The following is a 15,345-nucleotide window of genomic DNA, read 5'->3' as shown; positions in this document are numbered from 1 at the left end:
GATTGCTGTTGTAGTTATTCTTGGATCGTGCTGTGTTATAATCATGTAAGACTTGCAGTTACTTCTCGGTGACATCCTTCAGAGATCTTCCCACTCTGTATCAATCTTTTTCTTCTCCCTCTTAACCTCCACAAATCATCTATCATTCTGATCTTTGGACACTGATTGGCCCTTAAAAGTTAAAGAAGTTGCTGTTCTCTTAATTGAATATCTGAGATCCTCCAGATTTTCCCCAATCCTTAGAAACTTGCCATTTGTTCAGGCCCTTCTTTGTCATATACATGAAAGTAATTATCAATTCTCTTTTGAACCCAACTACAGGTTTAGGAATACAATAACCCTTTTCCACTTCAACCTGATAGTTGAAGAAAAAAATCTAATAAGGTCATAGTCCGCAGTCAGAATCTCATTACTGGATTTTTTTTTTCCTTCAAAGATCTGCATTGTTGTAAGTCTTACCCTGAAGCTTAATTCATTAACAAGTGAAAAACTTTGACAAACTTTATTGCTAGGAATCAGGGAAACAAACAATAGAATTCTGGCTTCTACCTCTGGCTGACTGAAACAAAATTTTGGGGAGGGGGATCCATAGACACATACTATGAACAAGCATCCTGAGTGATTTTTAGTGCAGGTGATTCTTGGATCACACTTTGGAAAACATGAAGAAAAGCCTTAACATGCATAAATCAAACATCTGGGTATTCTGGGCTATAGTGTGCTTCAGTTTAAGCAGATGATTGATGAATTCAAATGAGTTTTTCTTTTCTTTCTTTTTTTTGGTACTGGGGATTGATCCCAGGAAAGCTTTACCACTAAGGCATATCCCCAGCCCTTTTTGTTTTTTGAGATTACAGGGTCTCACTAAATTGCTTTGAGCCTCACTAAATTACTGAGGCTGTCCTAGAACTTGTGATCCTCTGCTTCAGCCTCTGAGCTGCTAGGATTACAATCATGAGCCACTTGCCTGGCTAGTTTTTCTTCCACATTAAAAAATAACAAATGATTATAATTTAAAACATTACCCAAATGTACCAAATGAAATAAAAGTCCTCTTCCTTCCCACCAATGCGAGGCACAAACCCAGATATTATTAAGTTTCTGTGTATCATCCTCCCAAATGATACAGAATATTTGAATTAGGAATGGGGAGATGCATTAATGAGTAATTCAAATAAATGTTAACGAGAGCAAATGTAGTTTGCTTTCTCTGTTACCTTTAGTTTAAAAAAAAAGGCTCAAATAGTTTTCTAAGAGGCAGGGATCATAGGGAGCATGCTTAGCTTTTAGTTAACATCAAATAATTTTCCACAATAGAAAATAATTGGTCAGTTTCCCTAAATGTAATGGAATTTTGCCTGTATTCCATCCAATAATTCTCATTATCAAAACTGGTATAATATTCTTTTCACAGAACTGTAATGCAAAAGTGGACTTTTATTTTCATTCACTTCAATTCTCAGTGACCTTCCTTGGTTCCTGTCAATTATCTTTACTCTCAGTTCCCTCAATTTGAGAACTGAACCTTATAACAAGTGCTTTGTGTCCATTCTCATCACTTAACTGGATTTTATTCCTTCATCTTTAGGGTCATAATGATGTGAAGCTTTACAAGACTTTAGAATATATATTTCATATTATATATAATTGCATACATATAATATATATGTGATTAAACCCAGGGGTCCTTAACCACTGAGCCACATCCCCATCCCTTTTTTATTTATTTTTTTTGAGACAGTGTCTCACTAAGTTGCTTAGGGCCTCACTAAGTTGCTGAGGCTTGTAACTCATGATCTTCCTGCCTCAGCCTCCCGAGTTGCTGGGATTATAGGCATGTGCCACCATCATTGGGATTGTTATTCATGAATGGTTAAAAGCACTGATTGATCTATAACCTGAAATGGAAACCAGCCTCTGTCACTTAACAGCTCTAGTCTACATAAGCAGTTTCTTTAACCTCTCTGTGCTTCATTATCTGATTTGTAAAATGAATGAAATGCCTTTTATTTCATATAATCACAAGGATTAAATGAATAGGATTAAAAGTGTTTGGCATACAGCAAATTGTCAGAAGCCATTCATGAACCAAATCGGCATGGAAGCCTTTGAGTAAGAAAGTCTGGTGTCTGGGAACTCCCAGCAGCACTCCTGCTGGTGAGACTGCCCCAATACATGTGACATTCTACCTAGTTCTGCCAGGTTCCACACAGCACTGGCGATGGGGTTACCTGCTGGAGCCACAAAGCAACACAGCCTCTCAGAGATGGGTGTGGCTTGCTAAGATGACAACCTGTTGAGGACAAGACACCATGAAGCAAGAGTCCTCCTGCTGAAACTTTATCCTTCCCTTTGATGTACCCCCTCAAATAAACGACTGGAGCCATTTTCTAGTTGTCCAGCTCCAGCTCCTGTGTGGACTGGATCTATCAGGCGCTCCATCCCTTAAAACCTATTTTTCTGACTCTGCCCCATATTCAGACTTTTATTTCCTCAGGTGGCTTACCCTCTTTTAAGAAGGAAAAATTACCCTGGTGAGATGCTGGCTGCCTGGTGATAACAAATATTCAAAAAATGTAACAGGGAAATAAGAATGACTCAGGAAGGCAGACCTAGTGCAAGAATAAACTGACTTAGCATAAACTGACTTTACTGCCAGCAGAGGAATGAGAGTTCTTAACAAATTAATGTTCTCCTTCTTGCAAGGAATGTTCCAGGCAAGCTCAGGAACATGGTATGTGGGAACAGACACAAACCCTTTCAGTGAGGCCAAGGTTTGCAGTGGCCTGGGAGATGGAAGTAGATGGCAGGGAAGAGCATGTGGAAGTAGAGGTCACAAAGGTTAAGACTGTCAGGGAAACACGGAACTGATTCTTGTATTGGAGGGCTGCTTTGGCCCCTTGCAGTGTGGGGGAAAAAACTGATTCTGAGCTTTGACGTCCTCTATGAAGGATGATTTTCTTTTATGGACATGAATTTACCTGCTAGATCATCAGATGAAAATATGTGGCAAAAAGTGAAGCAAGGTTCCTAAGGGTGATTTCTTTTTTTCTTTCTTTCTTTTTAGTACTTAGATTGAATTTGGGGGCACAACCACTGAGCTACATCCCCAGTCCTTTTTTTTTTTTTTTTAATTGAACCCAGGGCCTGGTGCATGCGAGGCAAGCACTGTACCAACTGAGCCATATCCCCAACCCCTCCAGTGCTTTTTGAGATAGGGTCTTGCTAAGTTCACCACACTGGCCTCTAACTTGTTATCCTCCTGAGTAGCTGGCATTACAAGCAAGTGCCACTGCATCTGGCAAAGGGTGAATTTTTTTATTGTAAACAACCGGGCTACTTTATTTAGGATGCTATTAGACCTAAATAAAGGAGCTACTGAAATACCTATCAGATGGTTTTCCAACACTGCTTTATTAAATATAAATATCAAATCTGGACAAGAAGTATTGCCATTTTCCATTACGGGGCAAAGGTATCAATAATTTTAAAGTCAACATCACTCATTAATTTTGCTTAACTGGGGATTGAATTTAGGGGTAATCTACCACTGAGCTACATCCCTTTGTAACGCAGGGTTCTTAACTTGTTCAGGCTGACCTCCAATTTGTGAACCTCCTGCCTCAGCCTCCCAAGTGGCTGGGATTATCAGGGTGTGCCACTGCACCTGCTCTACCACTGTTTTTTGGTACTAGGTATGGAACCCAGGGGCACTTAACCACTGAGTCACACCCCAATCCTTTTTGTTTTGAGACAGGATCTACCTAAGTTGCTTAGGGCCAAGGTTGCTAAAGTTGGCTTTGAACTTGTAATGTTCCTCCTGCCTCAGCCTCCAGTCGCTAGGATTACAGGCATGAGCGACCACTCCACCCAGCTATCTCTGCCATTATTATTACTTTTCATGGTGAACTTTGTTTTAATTTTTTATAATTGTTTTTAAATTAAGTTATACATGACAGTAGAATACATTTATGCACTTAAATGGGATATAATTTCTCATTTTTCTGAGTGTGCATGTTGCAGAATCACATTGGTCATGCATTAGCCATTATTTTGGATGGAAGTATTTGGCAAAATTTATTGTCGAAAGTAATCCTGTTCAAGGGCAGCAGAACAGACAATATGATTGATGTAAGTACATTCCATGTACGTATTATATATCAAAATGCATTCTACTGTCATGTATGACTAAAAAATTAAATAAAAATTAAAAAAATAAAAATAAAAAAAGGTAATCCTGTTCAAGAAAATTTAACTTGCTCAGAAATCCCTGTTTTTTTGCTCTCCATTATTCACTTTTTTCCTCAGCTCATTGGATCTTAGCGAGGTTGACTTGGCTTTTTTAATGAGCCACAGATGGACATATGAAAGATCTGGTTTCCACCTTAATACATTCTGCATAATTCTCTCAAATGCACCAGAAACAATGACCTCATGACCACTTGTGGTATACAATTATGTAGCTCTATCCTGACAGCCCAAGCAAATTAGAATGTGGTCCTTTAAGACACGAACATTCATCCCATTTCTTATAAAGGATGCAACCAGAATCAGTCTTTACCTGCCACTTGGAGATGATTAGCTCCAGCTGGGGTGGATGTGTTCTACAAAGCCAGACACTTCTACCCCTGCCCGCATAACCTAATCTTACTTTGCATGCACTAGGGATTTACACATCCTCTTTGGTCCTTCTTATTATGTTTGGTAACGGGGATTGAACCCAGGAGCACTTAACCACTGAGCAATATCCCTAGCATTTTTTTTTAAAGACAGAGTCTAATATGCTTAGGGCCTCCTTAAATAGCTGAGGCTGATTTTGAACTTCCCACCTTCCTGCCTTTGAGTTACTGAGGTGAACAAGCATGCTCCACTGTGCCTGGCCTTATTTTATTCTTAAAAGCTGAAAACATTTCCTTAAAGGAAGAAAGGAGTGAATAGGCTAGGGCTAAGAGCCTGATATGTCAGGGTTCTAAATGGGCAGTGAACTGATTTACTTGTTATTTGAAAAAAAGGAAGTTAGTTCATTACTTTGTATTGCTGTTTGTGAGGAAAATCTTACCACATTGGTTGTTTTCAAGGTACAGGTTCCAGAATCTACTGAGGTTGTATGCCACATTTATCCCCATACCTTTTCGAGTCATTGAAATGCACATCAAAATCTTTGAGATTTTTCTAGGATTTCTATATAGCTTCAGCCCACCCGTCCCTAATTATATTTGAGCACAGAATACATTTTTTTTGGGGGGGGGGTCCAGGGTTGAACCCACGGTCGCTTCACCAATGAGCCACATCCCCAGCCATTTCTGTTTTTTCATTTTGAAATAGAGTCTCACTAAGTTACTTAGGGCCTGCTAAGCTGCTGAGGCTACCTTTGAACTTGTGATTCTCCTACCTCAGCTAACTGAGTCACTGGGATTGCATGTGTGCAACACCACACCTAGCCAGAATACTTTTCAAATCATATCTATCCTTAATGAAATGGCAGCTAAGAAACCTCAGGTAAGAATGTTTGTAACTTTAAAGTAAATGTAAAATGCCAAACCTAAGCCAAGGGGGGAAAAAAATCAGCAGACAATATGCTACCAAGAGGCATTATTTTATTAAGTTTTCCAATAAGTCAATTGGGGACATATGCTGCTAAAATGCAAGTTACAAATCAAATAATACCATGAACAATTAGGATACACATTGAGTATTTTCAGAGATCAGCTTCCATATCTTGATTGCTAAATGGAAAGGTTCTTCAGAACTGTCCCTTACCCTATATACAGAAGGAGAAGAAAAATTAAGGATGCTACAATGGTATCTCAAAATAACTGGAAAATATCTTAAAGTCAAATTAGTGTACATCATTTGACATGTAAAAAATAAAAACAAAAATCACAAATGAATTTGCTGGGGGACATTTTTATAAAGAATATAAAATATATGTTGAATATATTTTGGAACTAGCATACTATTAAAAAAACATACTTATGGAGCCCACTGTTAATGATGTCATTTTAACTGAAGAAGGTGTATTACATATTTGATTATGTGACTTATTTTGTATCTCAACACTTAAGAGGACACTCCCTAATTGCTTAACCTAAATTTTAATGTACGTGATTCCTGTTTCATTTCAGAGATTTTATTTCTACCTATATAGCTGGGAGTTCTGCTTATGAATGATGATGAAGTATGGGTAAAGCAGAAAAGAGGAATGCAAGTCTGGAACAAAACTGAGAACATTTCAATACCTCTATCACATACTATAAAACATTACATATTTTGTATTGTAAAAAATGTCCTTAGTGTTTATTTTTGTTAGGAAAAACGTGGTAGTTATAATGTCAAGATAAATATTACTTATGTTAAAAATACAACAAAATAGTCCAGCAAATAGAGTGAGATAGCCATTGGGGAATGAAGAAACAGTTTTTAATACAGATTTACAGATAAACACAAATATCAGGAGGATCTTATTTATGACAAGATGTTCCCCTTGCTCAAAATCCACTTATTTCTGATGATCTTTGAGAATAATCTACCCAGAGACAATGTACCTAAACTTCATATGCTTTCCAGTTCTCCTCCAGCTCTAGAAAGAACTACGACATCTTTGGAACTATGCTTAAGACTTTCACGAACTCTCAAGTACTTGATATTATTTTTGCCATAAAGTATACGAAAGCTGAAACTTCATAACAGATACTTCTATTTGAAAATTATAAAGCTATTCTGAAACACGAATGCAGGTTTGTTAAATAAGATCATTAACTAAATGACTTCAATGTTACAGAGGTCTTAAAAAGTTCCAAATTTCTGCCTCAGCAAAATTACAAATTCAAATAAAACCATGTATATGTATGTAAGATGTTTTTTACAGGGTTTCTTTCAAGTAGATAAAAATAGGAATGCTAAATTTGCGAACATGAAAAACTAGTTATAACCTTTTTCATTTCCCTTAAGAAAAACTGACAATGGCTCTGAGTAATCTATTTTAAGACCATGACTGGAGCACTTGTTAAAACAAGGTTATTAAAGGTTAAGTAAGAGAATAGATTAACTAAAGGAGTTAAACACATTCTTAAAATTCCTGCTTCTACTCTTCTGTACCTGCTTAAAGATGAAGATTACTTTTAGATGTATGCTACTTGGTGGCTGCTGTTTTTCTAATAATCCTTAGCATCTAATTTTTACAACCATGTGTTATGTGGGATCTTAAGGACCCAAGAGCCTTTTATATCACTAAACTTAAGTACTATTTTTATTTTAGAGGAGGGGTATAGGAGAGGAAGAGGCAGGAAGTATGAGAAAACAAGCACTTTACAAGATGAACACCACGATAGCACTACTATTCTAAATACCAAACACCAATGAAACCCAAATCATAATGCTGAAAACTAAACAAAAACTAAATGGAGCCTTTTTTTTTTTTTTTTTTAAAATCTTTTATAGGACAGAAACCTTAGCTCATGTCTTCTGGTTGTCATCATCTTCCACTGAGCTGCACCTAAAACACAAAGAACAAGTAACAAGCAACTTTGTTTTTTAAAGAACAGGTAATAGTTTTGAAGGTAAAAGATGAACTGTTTCTAGTGGAAATTAACTTACTTATTAAATAATTATATAAAATGAAGTCATGAAAATCACCAGAAGCATCAAAATGTCAACTATTTTGAGTGAAAATAACTACAAAAGACTTGAATATGCAGCATACTGTCACCAAAATAAAGTACATAATGGTGGGAAAATTACTATCCATATTATTAAGGTAGAAAAGCTGCATGTGATGCCTTATTTAAAAGGCTTCACTCTACCTGAAGATGAAAAAATCACCTTGCTTTTATTTTAGTAAGTCTAAACCATGAAGAGTCGGGGTGTAGATTCAGAGTTGGCTTATTATATCATCTATCACCTTCCTGGCTGTGCAGTTCATTTCATGTCTTTAATTGGAGCAAAACCCACCAGAAGAATGCTGCTATTCTGATTTTCCATTCTTGAATGCACCAAAATGTGCATGCTTGTTGTAATTAGGTGCCTGGGTGAATAAAAAAATCCCATTTACAATTTTAAAATACTATTTAAATCCCTAAAATCTGATTGTTTTCCATATTCCTCAGGGAGACAAGCATTAATTTTACCCCCCAAACAGAAAAAGATTACATATGCTTTTGAAAATCGTATCAAGTTACAAATACGAATTCCTCTGTTTTGCAAAACCAAGCTGATTTACATGATTTTGTTTTAAATCGTTGCTAAATGTTTATCTACACATGCTGTCAGAAATAACCTTGTTAAGAAGGTGAAGCTGGTGTCTCAGCAAATCAGACCCCTTGCAGAAGGCGTTGAATGGCCTGTGCCCCGTTTTCCTTTTTCTCTTTCCGCACCATCAAAAGGAAAAGTGAGAAAATAGCAAAAACATTAGTTAAATCCTGCATTATACCCCATAACCTACAGGAATAATCTCACTACACTGAAAGCTGACAATATTGTGGGCTTTTGGGGGGTGGGGGATAAAAATAATTAGAATCCTAATTATTAATAAATTGATAAACTTTTGGCTAGATTTACTTCTTTCAACAATACTCTCAATTAAAGACTTCAGGATAAAAAGAAAGGTTGCTTTTAGCTATTTATGGTTTACCTGACTTACCAGCACTGAAGACAAAAACTTTTAAAAATGGCTACAAATGCCTTGTTCACAAAAGACTTTATTATCTAGTGATGCATACTGAGAACATACAGAAATCTGCATGGTCCACTTCACATGCAGTAGAACAATCTTCACTTTACAATAAGTGAGTGTCAACTGTTTATGCAATAGACAACACTTTAAAGTCACAATCTTAAAGAAAAGCTTCATTTACAAAAGAAATAAAAGGTAAAGAAGCAATTACCGCTTTTAAAAAGCAGCTGCTTTGTTCAAGAGTGGAAGGTTTATGCCTGTATTGAAAGACAACATGATCACAAATAATGAAAACAATGAACAAATGAAAAAACACTTTTACCATAAAGCAGTACACTTTCAAAATGACATACAAATAGTTAAAAATTTTATTATGTTGTCTATCTAACCTTTAAATATGAGGACTTTGAGAATTAGGCCTCAACATTTGTAATTAGTAAATGAAAACTATGCATCGTTTCTATGTCACTAGGAACTGTATTTAACAAAATGTATATAAAGTCTATAGCAAGTTGATTTTAAAAAAGTAAAGTTAATAAGAAACAGTACACTGAAGGCGCTCTATCCATCAAGCGCATACTCTTCAAATTTTAAATGTGATGAACAGAACAGAAATTGTAACTATGCCACAGTTGCAATGCCAAAAAATAAAACAAGATCAGTTATCACACATGCAGGGAATTCTGCCACAAAGCTATTATCCCTCATTTGTCAATTATTCCAATAAAATAACATCTTAAAACACCAGTGATGTTGATGGTTTAGCTTACCTTCAGTGTACTGAATGTTGTACACAACCTGCTTTAAAAGAGGAGACCGTCCCTGCAGGCAGGCTCAAGAAGGAACAGACCCCTTTCGGCACTGACTACACCAAGGGCATGCTGCTGTGGCCTGCACACACACACCTAGGAAAACGTGAATATAAACAGCATTTATGCTGGCCATTTTATCTGAAGACCAAAATGAAGCCAATTCTGCTAAAAACGAATCAACCACCCAGTATTACTACTCATTTTATAACAGATGCTTTTGTCTTTTATGTGAACTGCAACCATATACATTAGCACTGTAATTTTGTGCAGTCTTGGCAATTAAAACAGTTCTACAGTGAAATTTCACATAAGACACAAAACAGATTAACTAACATTTCTAAAAGAAATATCACCCTTGGTGTTAATTCAAATATATCATGCTTCCTCAAATTTGCTGGAGAAATATTTATAAGTTTATATACATTAATAATAAACTGCTGTGAAATTTCTTCAGTCTTTGTATTTAATTACTCAAACCCTTGGAGTTTCTTCATCTCGTTTAAATTTTTTCCTGGATGAAAGCATGCTGTAGGGCCTGGTTGATGCTAATTCGCTTAGCTGGGTCCAACATTAGGATCTGGTCCAACAAGTCCTTTAGCTGGTGTACTTTTTTACGTTGGTCTTCAGGAAGTCGCTGGCACCCAATCAAGTCAGCCAACAGGTCCTTAGTTGGATTAATGGTGCTCATGACAGTAACTTTCTCCTAAAAATAATTTTTACAATGCGTATCTCTAAATAAATTACTAAACAAAAACGACTTACATCAGACTGTTTTTTTGTCTACAAAAATATTAAGAATATGTATATCAATCACAATCAACTGCTCTTTTAAAATTTATGTGGCTTTCTTTATCCTCTACATCTTTTCAATAAGTAATAAAAAAAACTCAGACATGTAGGTGGTTCACATCTATAACCCCAGCAATTCAGGAGACTGAGGCAGGAGGATCTCTAGTTCAAAGCCAGCCTCAGCAACATAGCAAAGCACTAGGTAACTTAGTAAGACATTGTCTCAAACAAAACAAACACCCCCATCAAAAACAAAAAAACAACAACAAAAAAACCCCAACCAAACAAAATTCCCCCAAAACCAACCAAACAAAAACCCCAAATAAACAAGCCAACCAAAAACAAAACAAACCCAAACAAACAAAAAAACCCAAAAAATCTTAGATGGAAAAGCTCCCCAAGTTAGCAATGAAGACAAAGGGTAAAAACTGGTCAAACTGTACTTTCCCTACTCTTAAGTGGCAGGAAACAGACATGTAAACAAGCTGATAACAAACATGTGCTTTGACAAAGTTATGCACACAGTACATGTATACAACATGTACTTTTGCTAAGGCTTGAATAAATTTTTTTCTAGGAGATGAGGAGGCAAATTGGCTCAGGGAAGTCTGAACCAATGTCCCTATCATTCAAGTGTAAAATGGTGGGGATAAAAGAAACTGCTGAAGGTGGAGTTCATACCAAAAAGAACTTTGACATTATGAAGAACTCAAATATCATAGATAGTAGGGAGCCAACCAAGTATTTTAAGCAATAAGAATTAGCATAATCAGATTTGTTTTCAGAAAGATCACTCTAGAAGCAGAACACAAGCTGAATGGGAAGCGAGACCTAGGAAGTGATCCAAGAGATAGGTGATGAAGGCCTGAATATGACCTATCACAAAAAGAAACTCATGATGATACTGAAAATCATCCTTTCATAACCTGACATATTTTATTGAGAAACTGTTTGACAGGAAAAAGGAAATTAAAAATATTTTATTTTATTTTTTTAAATTCACAGCTCCATGTACCACAGAGTACTCAATTCATTTAATGTAGCACACTTAAAAACACTTACCCTCTCTGTTACTTTATCAACTTCTACATACATGAAGTTCAGATTTTGATCAAAATGTTGGTCTTTGAATACACCTTTCCGAATCATCTATAAAACAAGACAGAAAAATCTGGATTTTAAACTTAAAATTATAAAGCAGCCTTGGCCTACTAACAATATTTACATAAGTTTATTGTGTAGTCTCTCTTGGTATTAGTTTCTTGCTTTCAGAACTTATTAACATCTTTGGAAAAACTAATCCAAATGCTATGCCTAAATTACTAATAATATGAAATGACATTTTCACAGTTACTGACAAACAATTGCTATGATACAGGTAAGATTTCATTAAAACAAGTGTCAACGTAACTAATTTGTGCAACTTATTCTAAACAAGTTCGATGTAATACAATTTGAACAATTCTAAAAATAATAATGGATTCTGATCCATAAGAAAAATCTGTTAAAATGTTTCAGGAATTCAATAAACAAGCTGAAATCTTAGACAGCTAAGATACAGAAAGCCCTCTCATATTTTCATAAATATCTTTCTCATAAATAAAGTTGGTTCCTTCATGTTAAACAGAAAACTAGTAGGATAGCTGAAGCACTAAGGGTGAGCTTTATGTTCAAAAGATATCCTAATAAGTGAATTTTCTTGGTATCCTCCTTTCCCAATGACTTCTAATCTTTAAAAGCTAATTATCAAGCTCAAAGTTCATCTATTCTTTCTCTGACCACCAAGCACTTCTTTCATTTTAACTAAACCAGTCTACATCTTTTTTCATTTTATCTCCCAAACACGTAACAAGACTGAGCTCCTTCTCTCCCCATCACTGAAAATGTTCTTTTGATAGGGCTGGGGATATAGCTCAGTTGGTAGAGTGCTTACCTTGCATGCACAAAGTCCTGGCTTCAATCTCCATCCAGCACCACACACACACACAAAAGTTCATTTAATAGCGCTTGGGTGATTAGAGCCACTAATTTGAACATCCGAAACTTGAAAAGAGCTAAGGAATGAAGGTAGACATCTATCTGCCTCTCTAAAATCTTTTATTTCACAGCTATAATGGTAAATGTCACAAGTCCATCAGTCTATACAAAAACTTGAAAAATTAAGCTGATGTCCTACCTTATTTGGCATCTTTCCTTTGAGATCCATGGCGAGTTTCAACATATGGTTGTTGGTTTTGCCAGGAAATAAAATTTTTCCAGTGTAGAGTTCATATAAGGTACAACCTACAGACCACATATCTATACCATAGTCATAGCTTTTACCTATAACTGAAAACAAAATGAAAGTTTTTAATATATCAATGACTGACTTCAATTAATTTTTTTATTTCCATTAATAGGGGACTATCTTGACTTTGATTATAATCATAACTTGAACACATCAGTTTGGCAATTAATTTTGTGTTCTTCCCAACTAATTCTTAACGAAGACTCTTAAAACTTCAAAAGTAGGGGTATGGGAGAAGTGAAGGGTCAAAAAGAAAATATATATTCTTTTTTTCACTTCACCTTTGGTGGAGGTGCTAACCAACCTCAACCAAGGCAATAGGAAGAGAAAAAACAAAGGTCCCATACAATCCATAAATGTAATAATCAGACCTTGAATAACCAAGAGCAGTCTTCTAAAGTCGAGGATTTTCCACACCTGTTTTGCTACTCTTGCTTGACATGATCAAGACTCCTGCCACAACTACTTTCATTCCACCTGAGGAGGATGAACTTGCTATGGTTCCCTTCCTCATGAATGAACTCGAGCAGCTGCTGAAGTGTGATGGAAAACAGTGCTTAGACATTACATATGCTGTTTCCACCGCATATGATGGCCCAGGTCAAAGAACATTTTTGAGAAACTTACTGATTTCAGGAGCACGATAAAATCTACTGACAAGATAAGGTGTTATATCATTATCTGCAACATGTGAAGCCGATCCAAAATCACAAAGCTTTAAAATCGTTTTTGATTCATTAACCTGCAAGACATTTTTTTAAGGAAATTTAGTTCATGTCAGGAAAAACAAACACAAATGAATAATTAAAATGGCTTTAAGAAGTTTTATTAATTCCAATACTGTGAACAAGAGCCATTTATAAAAATTCCTATTCTATTTATAACTTAATTTTCCTAAATATGAAAAATTAAGCTCTCCCAAATATTTTATTATGATTAGTAAAAAACTTTTTTCAATGAGGAATCATGGGATAACACTAAATATATTTAATTTTAACAAAGAGCATTTAAAAAAGGGTAGGATTGAGAGAAAAAAATCTAATTTCAGGAGACAAAGCATCTTCTAGAAATCGCCTGAATACCTGAGTAGTCAAGTTGCTCTCTAAAGAAACATGAAAACATTTGTTAATAACTTAGATTTCAGTTAACTTTCAGCTGCCACAAAATTACAATGGCAATGAAAGCAAAAGGGTGATTCAGGTTAAATTTGGACTGGAAAAAAAAATTTTTTTTCCATATGAAGCTGGTCTAGATTTAGCAATCTAGCAATCATGTCAAGTTTAAAAATATCAAATCCCTTAAAATATAAAGAAGATATTAGTCAAGAAATGTTAAATATTTGGCAAAACTGATAAACACGAACTCTATATTAGTCATTTGTTCTTGTTTCCTTTGTAGATACTTTCACATACACAGTAACAGTGACATCTGCTGAGAAAGGCTGGAGCTGCTCCCATGACTGCTGCCACTCATGAGTCAGAAGCATGTGCAGGATTAACAAGTGAAGATAATTCATATTCCAGAGTCCCTTCCCCCCTTCAAAAGAGACACACACAAATTCCGAGTTGGGACTTGAACTTGGCCCTATTGTTCCCACCCCAAAGAAACATAACACTTTAGCCCTAGGGACTTTATAGGAGGGTATCATAAAATGTTTGGTTTACAGACTTGGCTATTGTAAGCAATATCCTCAGAACTAAACTATAACAAATGATTATTTTAAATTGCCATCAATTACAATTTTCTTTATTTTGGGAATCAGGAAAATAGATATCTTAAAAATGGAAAAATTCTTTTAAGAAGCTTTTTTAATATTGTGGGCTTGCTTTGTGCTAGGGAATGAACCCAGGGCTTTAGCATGCTAACTAAGCACTGGCTCTACCAACAGCCCCTTATATGAACGTAAGTGAGCTATACAACTTCTACTCCCTCCAGGAGGAATATGGTAGTTTCCCACACTGACCACTAAAACCACAGGCTAAAACATTGAGATTTTCATTAACAAACATGAGCTCCATGTGTTTTCTGGGTCTATTTTTTCTTCCTCAGAAAAAAGGAAAAGTACTCAGTTTCTAAAACCCTATACTAGTTTAGTACTAACTCAAGGAAAAACTAAGCACTAAAACCGAGAGCATTTTAAGATATTGACAAGTGTCTTAATCTTTAGTCTCCACGGGTGTTCACTGTATAATTATCTTCTAAATTACATGTTTTGATGTGGATACTACATTTCACAATTAAACAGAAAGAAACATTTAAAGAAGACAACTATGAAGCTGGCTATGCAATTCAATTTTACAATCTGCTTAAAAAATGTACGTTCCATCTCACTGTAATTATTCAGCAACTCTAACCCCACGTTAAATTAGATAGAGTATTATTAACACAACGTAAGCTCAGACCACATGTGAAAATGGAATAAATATTAATAATCTGGAAGGAATAATCAAGATATTAAAAAAGAAGAAAAAGAAGCCTAAACTAAAGAGCCTAAGGAGTTCTGAAACTTTAATGTTAAAGTCATATTTTTTAAGAGTTTACTGTGTCATAGTTTAAACAGTTCCCAGTAAAGGACACCTTACATGTTTGGCCTTTCCTAAGGCTCTCTTGGATGCATTTAAGGTGTGCATTAAAATAAGAAAGAAAGAAAAAGAGAGAGAGGCAGAAAAGCAGAACATGTTGCTGGCAGAGAATACAGGAATTCTCCAAGTTGTGAATATGCTTACAACTGTGAACACCACAGAGCAAGGTGAAAAAGGGGCCAAGGACAGGTGTGTGAAAGTATT

The 15,345-nt window shown here is 35.6% G+C and overlaps 1 protein-coding gene across 16 annotated transcripts in view; it reads right to left on the bottom strand.

The window, feature by feature from the left end:
* Positions 1 to 5,580: 5,580 nt before the first annotated feature.
* Prpf4b (pre-mRNA processing factor 4B) overlaps positions 5,581 to 15,345 on the bottom strand; it is a 39,504-nt gene continuing 29,739 nt past the window's right edge. The window contains exons 12-18 of one of the 16 annotated variants that reach the window (XR_009227625.1): positions 13,187 to 13,301; positions 12,449 to 12,600; positions 11,335 to 11,421; positions 8,276 to 10,186; positions 7,951 to 8,023; positions 7,450 to 7,495; positions 5,581 to 5,761 (exon numbers count right to left, since the gene is read on the bottom strand). Coding sequence is in view for 1 of the 16 variants with exons in the window: in XM_058582362.1 (XP_058438345.1) it covers positions 9,983 to 10,186; positions 11,335 to 11,421; positions 12,449 to 12,600; positions 13,187 to 13,301 (558 nt within the window). In the remaining 15 variants the exon portion in view is untranslated. Of the gene's footprint in view, positions 10,187 to 11,334; positions 11,422 to 12,448; positions 12,601 to 12,930; positions 13,093 to 13,186; positions 13,302 to 15,345 lie in introns of those variants that run through there. The other 15 variants (XR_009227623.1, XR_009227621.1, XR_009227624.1 and 12 more) reach the window with 15 other exon arrangements.

The sequence above is a fragment of the Marmota monax genome, unplaced genomic scaffold (assembly GCF_021218885.2).
Source record: "Marmota monax isolate L192 unplaced genomic scaffold, Marmota_monax_Labrador192_F-V1.1 WCK01_AAM20220418_F8-fsc00029, whole genome shotgun sequence".
Taxonomy (NCBI): Eukaryota; Metazoa; Chordata; class Mammalia; order Rodentia; family Sciuridae; genus Marmota; species Marmota monax.
The sequence above is the reverse complement of the archived record's forward strand: the minus strand, read 5'-3'. Positions and strand labels throughout refer to the sequence as shown.